Source organism: Rattus norvegicus, chromosome 17, assembly GCF_036323735.1.
Source record: "Rattus norvegicus strain BN/NHsdMcwi chromosome 17, GRCr8, whole genome shotgun sequence".
Taxonomy (NCBI): domain Eukaryota; kingdom Metazoa; phylum Chordata; class Mammalia; order Rodentia; family Muridae; genus Rattus; species Rattus norvegicus.
Window position 1 is genome coordinate 36,793,867 of NC_086035.1, and position 16,371 is coordinate 36,810,237.

The 16,371-nt window shown below is 37.8% G+C and overlaps 1 protein-coding gene across 1 annotated transcript; it reads right to left on the reverse strand.

Annotated features, from left to right (window-relative positions):
* Positions 1-296: 296 nt before the first annotated feature.
* Positions 297-7,735, reverse strand: Prl5a1 (prolactin family 5, subfamily A, member 1). Its single transcript, NM_138527.2, has 5 exons — positions 7,656-7,735; positions 5,699-5,877; positions 2,561-2,668; positions 1,372-1,560; positions 297-592 (listed from the first exon to the last, which is right to left on the reverse strand). Exons 1-5 carry the CDS (start codon positions 7,675-7,677, stop codon positions 407-409), a joined length of 684 nt encoding a protein of 227 aa, NP_612536.2. The 5' UTR covers positions 7,678-7,735; the 3' UTR covers positions 297-406.
* Positions 7,736-16,371: the final 8,636 nt, after the last annotated feature.

A 16,371-nucleotide genomic window follows, 5' to 3' on the forward strand; every position in this document is an offset into this window, starting at 1 on the left:
CTAAGCCACTACCTAAAGACTATACATGGACTGACCCTGGACTCTGACCCCATAGGTAGCAATGAATATCCTAGTAAGAGCACCAGTGGAAGGGGAAGCCCTGGGTCCTGCTAAGACTGAACCCTAGTGAACTAGTCTATGGGGGGAGGGCGGCAATGGGGGGAGGGTTGGGAGGGGAACACCCATAAGGAAGGGGAGGGGGGAGGGGGATGTTTGCCTGGAAACCGGGAAAGGGAATAACACTCGAAATGTATATAATAAATACTCAAGTTAATAAAAAAAATAAAAATAAAGAAGTTATCCTTTACATTTATTCACACATTTAAGTACAGTAAAACTTAAGGAATCTTTAAGGATTGGATCCGTATGGACTGCCCCAAAAATAGATAAGAAGGATGAGAGCTTTTTATTCATTAGGCACAATTTTGTTTCTCAGGATATTGACATAATCAGAAACCTTCTCTGCGTCACTGTATAAGCAGAAGAATAAACTATGCAAACCAAATAGTTGAGTTCTTCTTTTTGATTTCTGTACATATGGCTCTCCTGACCAGACAGGGTAGTTCTCCTTCTCCTTAAGTTCAGGATGAACCTATTCACCAAATGAAAGTCAGCCAGTTATTATTTACATTATTAATATTTATTGAGCTTCATTAATTGAGAATTTTAAATGATATTTTGAAAAATGTTATGAATGTATGCCTTAAGGAAGAACATGTGTTTCATATGTGTGGACCAGGGTACTACCAATCTGTTAGTTATGTAAAAACTAGACAGAAGAACCATGCACATATTTTTGTAATATAGTTGATCCAAGATGAAATATATCATTTTAGGAGTAGACAGAAATGCTACTTGACTATGGACAAGATTTTGACCAAGGAACAATGAAGAATCTATAATCATTTCTCTTATGAGGAAACGTCCATGTTCTCAGTGTCATCCCTGATGTGCCATTTGTTGTTCATTAGTCTCTTTAATAGACAATTTTTCTTTCTTCTCTTTCAACTATTTTTTTTCCATAAATTACAGACACAAAGTTACAGAACTGATGAGGATTATACCTGGCAGGTTCAAATTTTTTCAATTTAAGGATGATTGTGCTGAAATAGTTGGGATGCTTTGACTCTGCCCAGGAAATGCATTGTCCATGCTATTTCTAGGAATCATTAATATATCAGGAGAGCTCTGTGTTTTGGTGTACTGAGGAAACTATTTGTGAGCTGCCACAAACCTTTCAGTCCCTAGACTACCAGATTACCTAGTGAAATTTTACTGTGGCAGCAGAGAATTAGTCCCAAGTTTAGTTTTCATTATAGGTTATAGTTTTCATAAGGATCAAAACTTTAAGGCTTAAAAGAGATGCCTTACCTGGCTGAGTATAGTCTTAATGTCCTGCAGATTTTTCGTGAGCTTTTTGATTTGTCTATCAATCAATTTAACTTTTGATATGATAGCATAAGGAGTTCCATCAAGATTAGCCATGTTGTTTTCTACATGGTACAGAAGGTTTTTCCAGGAAGCCAACATTCTGATTATCACGTTCAGAAGCGCTGCAGGCTAAGCAAAAATGATCGTGCATCATATTAATATAAGGGTACAAGTGGAGGTTGAAATACATGTGATAACTAGTTTAGTATTCATGGCTTGTGAAGTTTTGATGGTTGATTGAAGCAACACTGAATCAGTGGTTTGAGAAGTGTCTAGTGGAGAAGCTCCAAGTATGCACTTTCTCTTTCTTCACCTTTTCTTATGTTTTAAAATTATGTGCCTAGCAGATATACAGAATGCTGGTCTAGTAAATCATTGGGAAGAATAGATGATATGGATGCCATGTGTACATATATTATGATAATTACTTTAAATCATGCAGATATTGTTTATGAGCTGGTTATCAGATGAGAAGCCTATATATACATATATACACACATATACACACATATATATACATATATATATATATATATATATTCCTCCTAGATCCCTACTCACTCTTAAATCTATATAGTATATATATATATATGTATATATATATATATATATATATATACACACACACATTAGAACTGCCTGCTTAATCCATATCTATACCCCATGAAATATGAATTGTATTTTACTGGACCTGCATGTAAAGACCCTAGAGAATGGTGTCAGGTAAGAGTAGAGAAGTAGGCGGAAGAGCAGAAGTACAAGAAACATCTTGCAAGTCAAGAAGAGTTGATGCCATCGTTAGTAGCATATAAAGCTTCCCAAGGAAGTGCTTTAGTAATAGTAAAAATTGAAACTCTAGTTCCTTTAAAAAAATGCCTGCATGTGAGAATAAACTTAACTGTGAACATTCAAATCAATTAAAAGTCTCTTCTATAATAAAATGTTCAATCATAATGGTAAAACTGTTATTAAAATAGAGAATGATTCATGACTAATTCATGGCTATGCCTTAAAGTTTCTCTTTTATGTACTTTATTAGTTATATGGTATGACTTTCTTGTGTTGCTTTTCTTTCTGCACATTCCTGATGGTTTGTTGTGTCTACATATTATCTGTCATCAGGACTTACCTCCATTCTTTCAGCTTTCCTTTTGTTGTTAGGGATAGAGCGGGATGAAGTGTGACAGGTCATGGCAGGCCTGTTCTGGAATGTCTGGTGTGGATCAAACTCTGTATACTGGAAATAAAGACAAAATCAATTGGTGTTTTATAATTGAGTAACTGAACTTGTGAGCAGACAGTTAATTATTAATGCATTTTCTATAGGTGCTTAAAATGTTTATTTTCTTAGTTTTTTTTGGTAGAATTTCACCTATGAGTACTGTATTTATCTAATGATCATCCTACACTCTGCTCTCTGAAAGTCCTCGTAGATTCATACTCTCTCTTAACTTTATGATTTCATTTTTCAAAGACAAGGTGTTTTTCCTTAAGTTTATTTGACATATGATGAACACACACACACACACACACACACACACACCTACAATTAATTAATGGACAGATATTCAAGGTCTCAATAAGTTATTATTTTTTCACATTTCATAAAATAAATCTCACAATTCTCATTAATTTATTTTCTTGAAGAATTTACCAAGATATACCTTGAATAAATGAAATTGATGTATGTGATAAGGGATGGAGAACTTGAGCACTCCTGAGGCATACACTACACACAAACAAATATAAATATCTATATGTAAATATAGCCTAAGTCCATTTAGTGTTGCTCATATGTCTATGCGTTTGTAGATAATGACTTCTGATTGTGTAACATATCAAGGGGCTTCTCATTGAAGAATACTGGTTCTCCATCTACTTGAGGTGATTAATTGGTTTTACCTTTTCTTGTATTGATAGGGAAATTGTCAAAATTCTCCTGTCCATGAGTTAAGATGTCAAGAGTATATTAAATCTCTAAATTAATAAATTAAAAAGGAACCCTTTATCTATTTACTTCTTGTCATTGGAGGTATAAATTTTCTTGTCTGACCACTTAACTTTTCATCTCTTTACAACTTTACTGTTCTTATTTCTCTATTAAAAATTACTACTTACAAAGGAAGCACTAAAACATCAAATTTACAAAATACTATCTTAATGATTATCTTTTTATAGGATTAGAGTCTAATATCTAGTACATATATGCCTTTAAACTTATGATTTCTGTTGGAGCAAACTGATATACTTACTTTAATTACATGTTATACAATTATATTTTTACTTTCTATTAGCATTGGCTCTATATACCTTGAATATATCAAATTCATGACGATTTAATAATGTAATCATGTTGATTCCAATAGTATCAAAGTATTTCTTAGGAAATACTCCACAATGAAAAATTTAAATTGTAAAACATAATTAAATATTTACATATTCATATCTAAATATTGTATGTTCCTATATATTACTTACCACATTCATTATTTAAATTTAATAATCAGCTAAATTGTTAGTCTTTCATGAGTTGTTAGGGGTCTTAAGATTAAAGGTTGCCAGGGCTGGGGATTTAGCTCAGTGGTAGAGCCCTTACCTAGGAAGATTAAAGGTTGCCAACCAGGAATGGAGAATAAAAAAACAAAACAGCAACTACAGAAGACAATATTAATACATATTTACTGCACCCATGGTGCCTTGTGCTGATTCTCTTTGATACTGCAGCTCTCATCTGCCTCCTGGATTGAGATAAAGTGGATAAGATCCAGCCTTCAAAGTACATTTATCAGGGAGAGAAAGCCTGTTTATATTTATAACTCAGTTCTTGTAGTGGTAAACTCATCTCCTCAAATTCTTTGAACAGTGGTCTCTAGATTTGGGGGTTTTGAAATTGTTTCAGCCATACTAATTTTTTTCAATATAAGGGATTCATCCAACTTGATTCTCCTTTATTGGCTATCTGCAGTGATCTAAGTGAAGAATGCTGTGGATACCAACCCCAGCACCCATGAACAGGACCTTAGAGGTCTTTTCATTCATTTCTTTTAGGACATTCTATCAAGAGTAGAAAGTTAAGGGAGGGGGAAGGGGGCACAGGATCACGTATGGGAAGAGACAGGAGAGAAGTTCAGAGGTTCAGGAGAATGAATAGAAATAAGTAGCAGTGGGGGTGGAGAACGGGGTGTGGGGGGGCTACCACTAGAAATTCCCACATGCCAGGGAAACAAGAGAGTCCCAGTAACTAGTGAGGATGAAATATCCAACAGAAGGTTAGATAGAACTTGAAGAGACCAACTCCAGTAGATAAGCATGGCCAGTAGTTGAGGAATAGGGCTACCCACCCATCTCAAAATTTTTAACCCAGAATTGTTCATGTCTAAAGGAAATGCAGGGACAAGGAGAGACTAAAGGAAAGGCCATTCAGAGACCATCTCTACTTGGGATTCATTTCATTTGCAGACACCAAACCCTGACACTATTGCTGATGCCAAGAAGTGCTCGCAGACAGGAGCCTAGTATGTTTGCCCCCTGAGAGGGTTTGCCAGCATCTGACTGACAGATGCAAATACTCACAGCCAACCATCAAACTGAGACTTGGGGAACACAATGGTAGAGTTAGGGGAAGGAATGAAAGAGCTGAAGGGGATTGTAACCTCATGGGAAGAACAACAGTATCTATCAACTAGCAGGACTGCCCTCCCCCAGACCTCTCATAGAATAAACCACCAACTAAAGAGGTTACATGGTTAGGTCCATGGCTGTAGCTACATATTTAACAAAGGGTTGCTTTATCTGGCATCAGTGTGAGGGGAAGCCCTTGGTTTTGTGGAGGCTTGTTGCCCCAGAGTAGGGAGATGCTGGAGGGGTGAGGCAAGAGTGGTTGGATGGGTGAGGGAGCACCCTCTTAGAGGAAAAGGGGAGAGAAGATGGGATGGTGAGTTTGTGGAGGAGAGACCAGGAAGAAGGACAACATTTCAAATGTAAATAAATAAAATAACTAATTAATAAAAAACATATTAGAGAAAATCTCTAAAAATTGCATTCAAAGTATTTTAAAAATACTTTCATTTTTTAAAAAAAATTAGTGAGTTTATAAAACCAACTTCTCTCCTCACATTCTACTGGTTCATGCTTTCCTGAGCCTGTGAATGTATATTATTTAGATTTTGGTTCATGATGTCTTGCCATTTAACCTGTAGTACACCCAGTTACTGTATTGACATAGGAAACTTTTTGTGGAGAAGCCAGATCTTAATGAGGTACTTACAAAGTCATTTAATGTTTCTGAAGAGAGGGTGTTGAAGCTCTCAGATATGGTGCTTGTCATGTTAAAAAGGTAGTTGAGGACCTTCTGGCAACCTCCATTTTCCATGATACATCTCGGTACACTGGCCACATTCTCCCACATGAGCAAGTTTGACAGAAGCAGCAGCAGAAGTGCCCCTGCTATAAGGAATGAAATCACAGAGACAAACTATTCATGTGAAGTCACAAGAGTCATGCTGTCTAGTGAAATCTGGCCTAGCAGCTGTGCCCTCTGTTACACAGCATCCTATATCTGAGTCGGGGTGAGGGGAAAAATCATCTTCTACTATGGAAATGTAGTCAACAATTTTCATTAAATAGCATGAGAGGAGGGGTTCTAGGACCTCTGCTGTGACCACACCCAATTTGTGACAATGATATGTCCTAGCTTCACTAACAATGTGCTTTGACAGATATAAACCTAAAACATATCAATCATTTGTCATTTCAAGAGGGAGGAAACATCAACTGCCACTATAAAAAGGAAATTTATACTTCAATGATACTACTATGAACTGTTTCTTTATATCGAAATGTGTATCTTGGACTGGGGGAATGTCTTGCTGGTTCAAATACTCGTCAAGAAAGCGTAAAGGTTGGAATTTGGATTTCTGGACTCTGTGATATTTCAGTTTCCCTATAATTGTACATCTACAAGTGAGGACCTGGAGTCCACAGCACAAGCTTGCTAGCAGTAGTCGTCAGAATGGTCATCTGTCTTTGCGTCTTTGCATTTCATTAAGAAACCTCGCCCCTATGATCTAAGGAGAACAATTTTCTATAAAACAAAACTTTCATTCTCCATGCCGTACATATACAAAAAGAAACACCCATAAATGTGCACACTATACACCGTCCATGAAAATAAAAAGAAGAAATAAATTGCAAGCCTTCAGGAAAACTAAATTTTACAGAGACTTTTATAAATATAAATTGAAATGTCCAAAATTAAATAGAGAATTGTAAGAATATTTATGCACAGGAAATAATACCTACATTCTAGTAGACAAATAATTAAATATATCACAGAATGTGTAATGTACAACTTAACTAAAAAGTAGATTAAATGTAATATTAATTAAGTAAAATAATATTTTCAGAATGTATAGTGCCTTTCACTTTTCAAAGACATGGTACTCTTCCCTGAGTTTATTTGACATTTGTTGAACACACACACACACACACACCTACAATTAATTAATGGATAAAAATATAAGGTCTAAATAAGCTACTTTTCTTTTATATTTCCTAAAATAAAACCCATAATTCCCATTAATTCTTTTTCTTAAAATATTATCAAAATATTATTAAGAATATAAAGATAAGAAGCTCCTGTAGCTCATATTTTTATTTACAAATTTATTAGGGTGAAACCAAATTCTCAAAGCTCTATAAGATACACTTCTGCTAGTGTTGTCTGTCTTAGCTGAGCATTGGAAGTTTAATCTAGTTGACTCAAGTCAGGCAGATCATGGTGCCTTGCATCCTGAAAGTGGTAACTGCATGATTTAGGAGTTGTGACAAATTAGACCCACAGACTCCAGGGTTTTCATCTGAGCAACAGTTCTCAGTTGTCAGCAGCACTGCGTTTTTGAGACAGGCCATCCCTTGCTCCGAAGCTTTCCTGTGGATTGGAAGCTATGTGGACGTATCTCTAGTTTCTACACATTAGAAATTAGTAACGTACTCACCTTTTCTCCTCACTCCCATGAAGAAAACACATGTTGTACAGTTAACATATATCTTTGAAACAAGGAAGGTTAACCTTTTTGAGAAGTACTATTCTAAATACCCTGCACAGTTCGCTTATAGCCAACATTGGAATATTGTAAATACTACATGACAGCAGAGAATGTGTCTATTGCTATAACATTATGCATTAATTAAACTTTAAGGGGCCTAAGTAAGGGAATACTTACAGGGATGTGGTTGAATCTGCATCTCTGAAAAATCCCACAACGTGGGTACGGACTGAGAAAAGCTGCTTCACTAGAATCTTGTCTTTGGTTAACTTCCCAGCACCTATATAGTCCATCAGATCTCCCCAAAGCTATGCAGAGATTGTCTGCAGGTGGAAAGAAGCTGTTCAATTCTAGGTAGGGCCTAGTGACCCCTCAGGATATGTTAACTGCCCCATCAACATTACAGTAGTTGTAGGTACACCTTTTCCCTAATTTGTATACAGTGACTAATTTTCATGAGGTCACAAATTACTATAGTCCCGTCTACTTCCGGATGTTTGATGTCCATGTCACAGTCAGAGGAATGTAGCCATTTCCTAACACTTCATTCTCTCCCTCAGGCACCAGTGTTCATCTGTTAACTCTTTACAAAACTACTTGAACCACTAAAAGTTTGCATATTTTAGGTTATTATATGACCATCAGGCATCCACAGCATAGTAACAATCATTTATTCTCAGCACTTTAGTTGCTATGAATCTTTGCCACCAAACATAAAGCTTTTCTTTGCTACTTAGGCAGATAAGAGAATAAATGATTGTTACTATGTTTCCCAGTCCTGTTTATGTTTCCCATCTGTTAGTCTATGTCATTTTATTGGGGGAATTTTGTTCACTGATGTTGTGAGACTTTAAGGAGCAATGATTGTGGCTTCCTGTTATTTTTGTTGTTAGATATGGAATTATGGTTGCGTGGCTCTCTTACTTTGTGTTTGTTCTAAGAAGATCAATTTCTTTCTTGTGTTTAGTTTCCCTCCTTTTGTTCAAGTTTTCTACCTATTATCCTTTATAGGGCTGGATAGGTGGAAAGACATTGTTTAAATTTGGTTTTGTCATGGAATATGTTTGTTTCTTCATCCATAGTAATTGAATGGTAATTGAGAATTTTGCTGGGTATAGTAGCCTGGACTGGCACTTTTGTACTTTTAATGTCTATATGATATTTGCCCAAGGTCCTCTGGCCTTTAGAGCCCCCTGTTAAGAATTCTGGTGTAATTCTGATAGGTCTGCCGTCATATGTCACTTGACTTTTTCCTATTGCCACTTTAAATATTCTTTCTCTTTTCAGTGCATTTGGTGTTTTGGTTATTATGTAACAGGAGGAATTTCTTTTCTGTTCCTATCTGGTGTTTTGTAGGCTTCTTGTATGTTTATGAGCATCTATTTTTTTTTTTTCAGTTAGGAAAGTTTTCTTCTAGAATTTTGTTGATGTTTACTGGCCCTTTGTGTTGGGAAACTTTGCTCTCTTATATACCTATTATCCTTAGCAGTGGTCTTTTGATTGTGTCCTGAATTTAATGAATGTCTTGGATTAGGAGCCTTTCTCATTTTGCATTTTCTTTGACGGTTGTGTTAATTTTTTTTTATGGTATCTTCTGCTCCTGGGATTCTCTCTTCTACCTCTTGAATTCTGTTGGTGATGCTTACATGTATGACTCCTGATCTCTTTCCTAGGTTTTCTATCTCCAGGTCCCTCCTTGTGATTTCTTTATTGCTATTTCCATTTTTTAGATACTGGATGGCTTTTTTCATTTCTGTCACCTATTTACCTGTGTTCTTCTATATTTCTTTAAGGGATTTATTTATGTACCTCTTAAAGTCCTCTATCATCCTTATGAGATGTGATTTTAGATTAGAATCTTGCTTTTCAGGGGTGTTGGAGTCCGAGAGCTTGCTGTGGTATGAGAACTGAGTTTTGATAATGACAAGTAGCATTGGTTTCTATTGCTTATGTTTCCTGGTTGCCTCTGGCCCTCTGGTTATCTCTGGTGTTAGCTGGCCTTGCTCCCTCTGATTTGTGCTTGCTACTCCTGTGAGCCTATGATCTTGAGTATGTCAGCACTGTTGTGGGCCAAGCTTTCTCTGTGAGGGATTGGAACGCAGAGGACTGTAGCACAGGGTCACCTACCGGTTACTGATGGAAACCAGAGGATCTTGTCTTTGGTTGTGCTGCAGTTCCTGAGTCCATTGGGCCCTGGGCAGGTCCCACTTGGGCCATGTATACGGCAGTAGTGGTGGTCTCAACTGTGAGCTTGGGTTTTTCAACAGTCCTTGGGCACTAGCTTTCTATTGGGAGGATTGGAGTGTAGAAGGCTGTAGCACATGGTAATCTCCAGGGCGCAGATGGAAACTGGAAGGCTTGCTTTCACATTCTTTTTTTTTCTTTCCATCTTTATTAAAGTGGGTATTTCTCATTTACAATTCGATTGTCATTCCCTTTCCTGGTTTCCAGGCCAACATCCCCATAATCCCTGCCCCTCCCCTTCTCTATGGGTGTGCCCCTCCCCATCGTCCCCCCATTACCGCTCTCCCACCCAAAATCACATTCACTGGGGGTTCAGTCGTGGCAGGACCAAGGGTTTCCCCTTCCACTGGTGCTCTTCCTAGGCTATTCATTGCTACCTATGAGGTTGGAGCCCAGGGTCAGTCCATGTATAGACTTTGGTTAGTGGCTTAGTCCCTGAAAGCTCTGGTTGGTTGGCATTGTTGTTCATATGGTGTCTCAAGACACTTCAAGCTCTTTCAGTCCTTTCTAAGATTCCTTCAGTGGGGATCCCGTTCTCAGTTCAGTGGTTTAATGATGGCATTCGCCTATGTATTTGCTATATTCAGACTGTGTCTCTCAGGAGAGAACTACATCCGGTTCCTGTCAGCCTGCACTACTTTGCTTCATCCATCTTACCTAGTTTGGAGACTGTATATGTATGGGCCACATGTGGGGCAGGCTCTGAATGGGAGCTCCTTCTGACTCTGTTTTAAACTTTGCCTCCTTATTCCCTCCCAAGGGTATTCTTGTTTCCCTTTTAAAGAAGGAGTGAAGCATTTGCATTTTGGTCATCCTTCTTGAGTTTTGATGTGCTCTTGGATTCAGTTTGCCAGAATTTTTTGAGTATTTTTACATCGATATTCATAAGGGATATTGGTCTGAAGTTCTCTTTCTTTGTTGGGTCTTTGTGTGGTTTAGGTATAAGAGTAATTGTGGCTTCATAGAAGGAATTCAGTAGTGATCCATCTGTTTCAATTTTGTGGAATATTTTGGATAGTATTGGTATGAGGTCTTCTATGAAGGTCTGATAGAATTCTGCACTGAACCCATCTGGACTTGGGCCCTTTTTGGTTGGGAGATCTTTAATGACTGCTTCTATTTCTTTTGGAGTTATGGGGTTGTTTAAATGGTTTATCTGTTCCTGATTAACTTTGGTACCTGGTATCTGTCTAGGAAATTTTCCATTTCCTGCAGATTTTCAAGTTTTGTTGAATATAGGGTTTTGTAGTAGGATCTGATCATTTTTTGAATTTCCTCTGATTCTGTCTTTATGTCTCCCTTTTCATTTCTGATTTTGTTGATTTGGACACACTCTCTGTGTCCTCTTGTTTGTCTGTCTAAGGATTTATCAATATTGTTGATTTTCTCACAGAACCAACTTTGGTTCTGTTGATTCTTTGTATAGTCCTTTTTGTTTCTACTTGGTTGATTTCAGCTCTGAGTTTGATTATTTCCTGCCTTCTACTCCTCCTGAGTGTATTTGCTTCTTTTTGTTCTAGAGCTTTGCGTGTGCTGTTAAGCTGCTGTTATATGCTCTCTCCTGTTTCTTTCTGCAGGCATTCAGAGGTATGAGTTTTCCTCTTAGCACAGCTTTCATTGTGTCCCATAAGTTTCGGTATGTGCCACCTTAATTTTCATTAAATTCTAAGTCTTTCATTTCTTTCTTTATTTCTTCCTGGACCAGGTTATCATTGAGAAGAGCATTGTTCAATTTCCATGTATGTGGGCATTCTTTCTTTATTGATGTTGAAGACCAGCTTTAGCCCGTGGTGGTCTGATAGGACACATGATATTTTTTCTATCTTTCTGTATCCATTGAGGCCTGTTTTATGACCAATTATATGGTCAGTTTTGGAGAAAGTACCATGAGGTGGTGAGAAGAAGGTATATCCTTTTGGTTTAGGATAGAATATTCTGTAAGTATCTGTTAAGTCCATTTGGTTCATGACTTCTCTAATTCTGTCTATGTCTCTGTTTGATTTCTGTTTCCGTGAGGAGAGTGGGGTGTTGAAATCTCCTACTATTATTGTGTGAGGTGTAATGTGTGCTTTGTACTTTAGTAAATTTCTGTTATGTATGTAGGTTCCCTTGTACTTGGAGGATAGATATTTAGGATTGAGAGTTCATCTTGGTGGATTTTTCCTTTGATGAATATGAAGTGTCCTTCCTTATCTTTTTTGATGACTTTTGGTTGAAAATTGATTTTATTTGATATTAGAATGGCTACTCCAGCTTGCATCATCAGACCATTTGCTTGGAAGTTGTTTTCCAGCCTTTCACCCTGCTGTAGTGTGTGTCTTTGTCTCTGAGGTGTGTTTCATGTAGGCAGCAGAATTCAGGGTCCTCATTGCATATCCAGTTTGTTAATCTATGTTGTTTTATTGGGGAGTTGAGGCCATTGATGTTGAGAGATATTAAGGAATAGTGATTATTGCTTCCTGTTATATTCATATTTGGATGTGAGGTTATGTTTGTGTGCTTTTCTTCTCTTTGTTTTGTTGCCAAGACGATTAGTTCCTTGCTTTTTCTAGGGTGTAGCTTGCTTCTTTATGTTGGGCTTTACCATTTATTATCCTTTGTAGGGCTGGATTTGTAGAAAGATATTGTGTAAATTTGGTTTTGTCATGGAATACCTTGGTTTCTCCATCTATGTTAATTGAGAGCTTTGCTGGATACAGTAACCTGGGCTGGCATTTGTGTTCTCTTAGGGTCTGTATGACATCAGTCCAGGATCTTCTGGCCTTCATAGTTTCTGGCGAGAAGTCTGGTGTGATTCTGATAGGTCTGCCTTCATATATTACTTGACCTTTTTCGCTTACTGCTTTTAATATTCTTTCTTTATTTTGTGCATTTGGTGTTTTGACTATTATGTGACAAGAAGAGTTTCTTTTCTGGTCCAATCTATGTGGAGTTCTGTAGGCTTCTTGTATGTTTATGGGCATCTCTTTCGTTAGGTTAGGGAAGTTTTCTTCTATGATTTTGTTGAAGATATTTACTGGTCCTTTGAGCTGGGAGTCTCCACTCTCTTCTACACATATTATCCTTAGGTTTGATCTTCTCATTGATTCCTGGATTTCCTGTAGGTTTTGGACCAGTATCATTTCCCGTTTTACATTATCTCTGACAGTTGTGTCGATGATTTCTATGGAATCTTCTGCTCCTGAGATTCTCTCTTCTATCTCTTGTGTTCTGTTGTTGATGCTTGTATCTATGGCTCCTTGTCTCTTCTTTTGGTTTTCTATATCCAGGGTTGTCTGCCTTTGTGCTTTCTTTATTGTTTATATTTCCATTTTTAATTCCTTCAACTGTTTGATTGTGTTTTCCTGGAATTCTTCCTCGAATTTTTGTGATTCCTCTCTGTAGGCTTCTACTTGTTTATTTATGTTTTCCTGCACTTCTCTAAGGGAGTTCTTTATGTCTTTCTTAAAGTCCTCCATCATCATGACCAAATGTGATTTTAAATCTAGATCTTGCTTTTCTGGTCTGTTTGGATATTCCGTGTTTGCTTTGGTGGGAGAATTGGGCACTGATGATGCCATGCAGTTTTGCTTTCTGTTGCTTGGTTTTCTGCACTTGCCTCTCACCATCAGGTTGTCTCTGGTGTTACTTTGTTCTACTATTTCTGACAGTGGCTAGATGGTCCTATAGGCCTGTGTGTCAGACCTGTTTTCCTGTTTTCTTTCAGTCAGTTATGGGAACAGAGTGTTCTGCTTTCGGGCGTGTAGTCCTTCCTGTCTACTTGCCTTCAGCTGTTCGTGTGGGCCTGTGTCCTGAGTCAAGCAGACAGGTCGCTTGGAGCAGAAAAGTTTGTCTTACCTGTGGTCCCATTGCTGAAGTTGCTCCTGGGGTGATGCTTTTTAGCTCTCTGTGATGGCGGCAACCAGGAGGGCATGCCCTACCTTTTCCCTGGGCCCCCATGCACCAAAGTCCCAGATGGCATTAGGTGTTTTCCTCTGGAGTCTGAAATGTGGCCAGAGTATTTTCTCTTATGTCTTCCCAGTTGTGACTACCCCTCTGAAGGTTTAGCTCTCCCTCCCAAGGGATTTGTATGCAGGGAGCTGTTGATCAGGTCCGTTCAGGTCCAGGTGGTGTCTGGACAGCAAGGGACCTGGAGCTCCAGTGCCCCTTTCTCCCGCTTTCCAGAAGCCCTATACAGTTTCCTCTTGGACCAGGTTTGTGGGCACGGGTGGGCAGTATTGGTGGCCTCTCCCGTTCTGCAGTCTCAGGAGTGCCCACCTGTCCAGGTGGTGAGCTCTCTCTCCCTGGGGGTTTGGGCTTGCTTTCACATTCTTTACTACTATGCTCACTGTTCTTGATAGTTCCAAATATGTAAGAAATAACCAGTTATTGTTTTATAATACATACTTTTACAGAAAGCAGCATGAATGCTGAATATTTATTCTTGTCTTGTTGAAGAAATCAAAGGTTCTCCTAGAATCCAGCATCAAAGGGGGAAAAGGAAAGAGGAGGGTAAAACAACAGGCAGGGTATCTGAAAAAATCCTAAGGAATCATATGATTAATCATGTACCTAAATGAACCTACCAAGAGCATATGTAAGTCTGTGTAGAGTTTAAATGAAATTTTCTCATCTGAGTTTTCTTTGGTCATTCAAAGTGCTAAAGGTCAACTAAGAAAAATAATATCCTGGAAAATGTCATAATGAAACTTAATATTACATATGGTACTTTTCCTTGTAAATAAAATAATAATTAAAAAGAAATATAGTATGAATTTGAGTGGAAGAATTGAATTATAACATAAAATGGTTAATCATAGAGCTTTCTCTAATGCACTGAAGACATGTCCTTCGTATCACATAGCATCCACAGACTTTGGGCTCTGTAATTTCTTTACATGATGTTACATGGGATTTAACATAAAACCTCATCATTACATGTATCATTAGCAGCTACATTTTCAGTCAGGATATGCATATCAGTATTTCAGTGAACCATAAGCCACTTTGGACTTCATCTCTACTTCAGCCAGTTGTGGATTTAATTAGCGAAAGTCAGGGTTTTCCTGCTGTCTTTATTGACATTAGTTGATAAGTTTATTCTTTAACAATTTCCTACATGAGTAGTATATTTATATCATCCTTTTACTTCCCTCCAATTATTCTTTCTCTGTTCTTCCCATTCCTTCTCAAACTCATGGCCTCTAAGTTTTTAATTCTGATTGAGCCCAATGTCAAAGTACACATGTATCTATATTCATCTATCTCATGTTTCCGGCTGGGCCAACATAGGTATGTAAAATCATACCTTTCTCTCAGTTGCCACTGAAAATATTGATCCCACTCCATTGATCAACATTCATAATATAATGGTGTTGACTGTGAGGAGTTTTGAAAATCTCAGCATAATTAAGTGGTATTCATAAGTTTATAAGAGCTGTTAAATTGAACTTAAATCCCACTCAACAACTGGGAAACCATGCTTGGTACTGGAAAACTAGCCAGACTACCTGGGGCTTATGAGGCTATAAATCTTAGAAGAGAATCTATTACCACCGTGTTGATAAACCACCATTACTTTCTAACTGCTATGTACATTATAAATCTTATTCTTCTACCCATCAAAGGCTGTAGCTATAATTTTCATCAGAGAAGCTTCTCTTTACAGAAAGTTTTATACAAAACTGCACACATTTATACAAAACTGCACTCAATATAATACAGAGCTCAAGAGATTGGTGTCACCCCATCTCAAAATGATATAACTTCAGCGCAGCTCCTGCATCTATAGTTCTAGGAATATTTCAGAAGAAGGGCAAGAATGATTATAGAAACCAGAATACCAGAAAGTCTGTGAGACTCTCCTAAATAAATGGCAGTGTATATATGACCTGAATAATGACAATATCAATAGATGTGCTAATGTATAAAAGTAAAAAGGTCTCAGAGTCCCATTCTTAGACAAAGAATTGCAAGCAACCAATAACCACTGAGAGAAGGAGAATTAACCCCTCCTATGATGAGCCCCTTAACCAATTAAACAATAGAAAACAGTTAGCCCTCATACCATACGCCTATAAACTACAAAATGAGCCCATCAAGTTGTACATGCACACACACACACACACACACACACACACACACACACACACACACACGTGTATGTGTGTGTCTGTATCTATGTATCTATCTTCAACAATAATAAAAATAGGTTATTAATTTGAAAATTGATAGGAATATTTAAAATGTCACAGAAAGGCCTACAGCCATCAATGGCTACCAGGTCATTATTCCAATTTCCTGCCTTCTGACTTCTCCAGGCCTACCTAGCAGCAGCAAGTTCCACTTTGTCCCCTTTGCACTCCATTTCCTCCATCAGAGTTCTGCCTATATCCCTGGAGGCCTGTTGACACCCAGGAAAGCCAGCTCTATCTACAATCACAGAGGTCCATTGCCAACAGGTACTACCATGGCTGCTGAGACTAGGCACAGCCAGATTTCTAGAGGCCAGCATAAGAGCATAATCAACAAGAGTTAGGGCAATATGGATAGAATACAGCTATCACATTACAGGAAGTCCTGGATATCCTCACACACCAGAAGCACAAAAAAATGACCTTAAATCTAATCTTATGAAAATGATAGAGGCCTTTAAAGAGGAAATGAATAC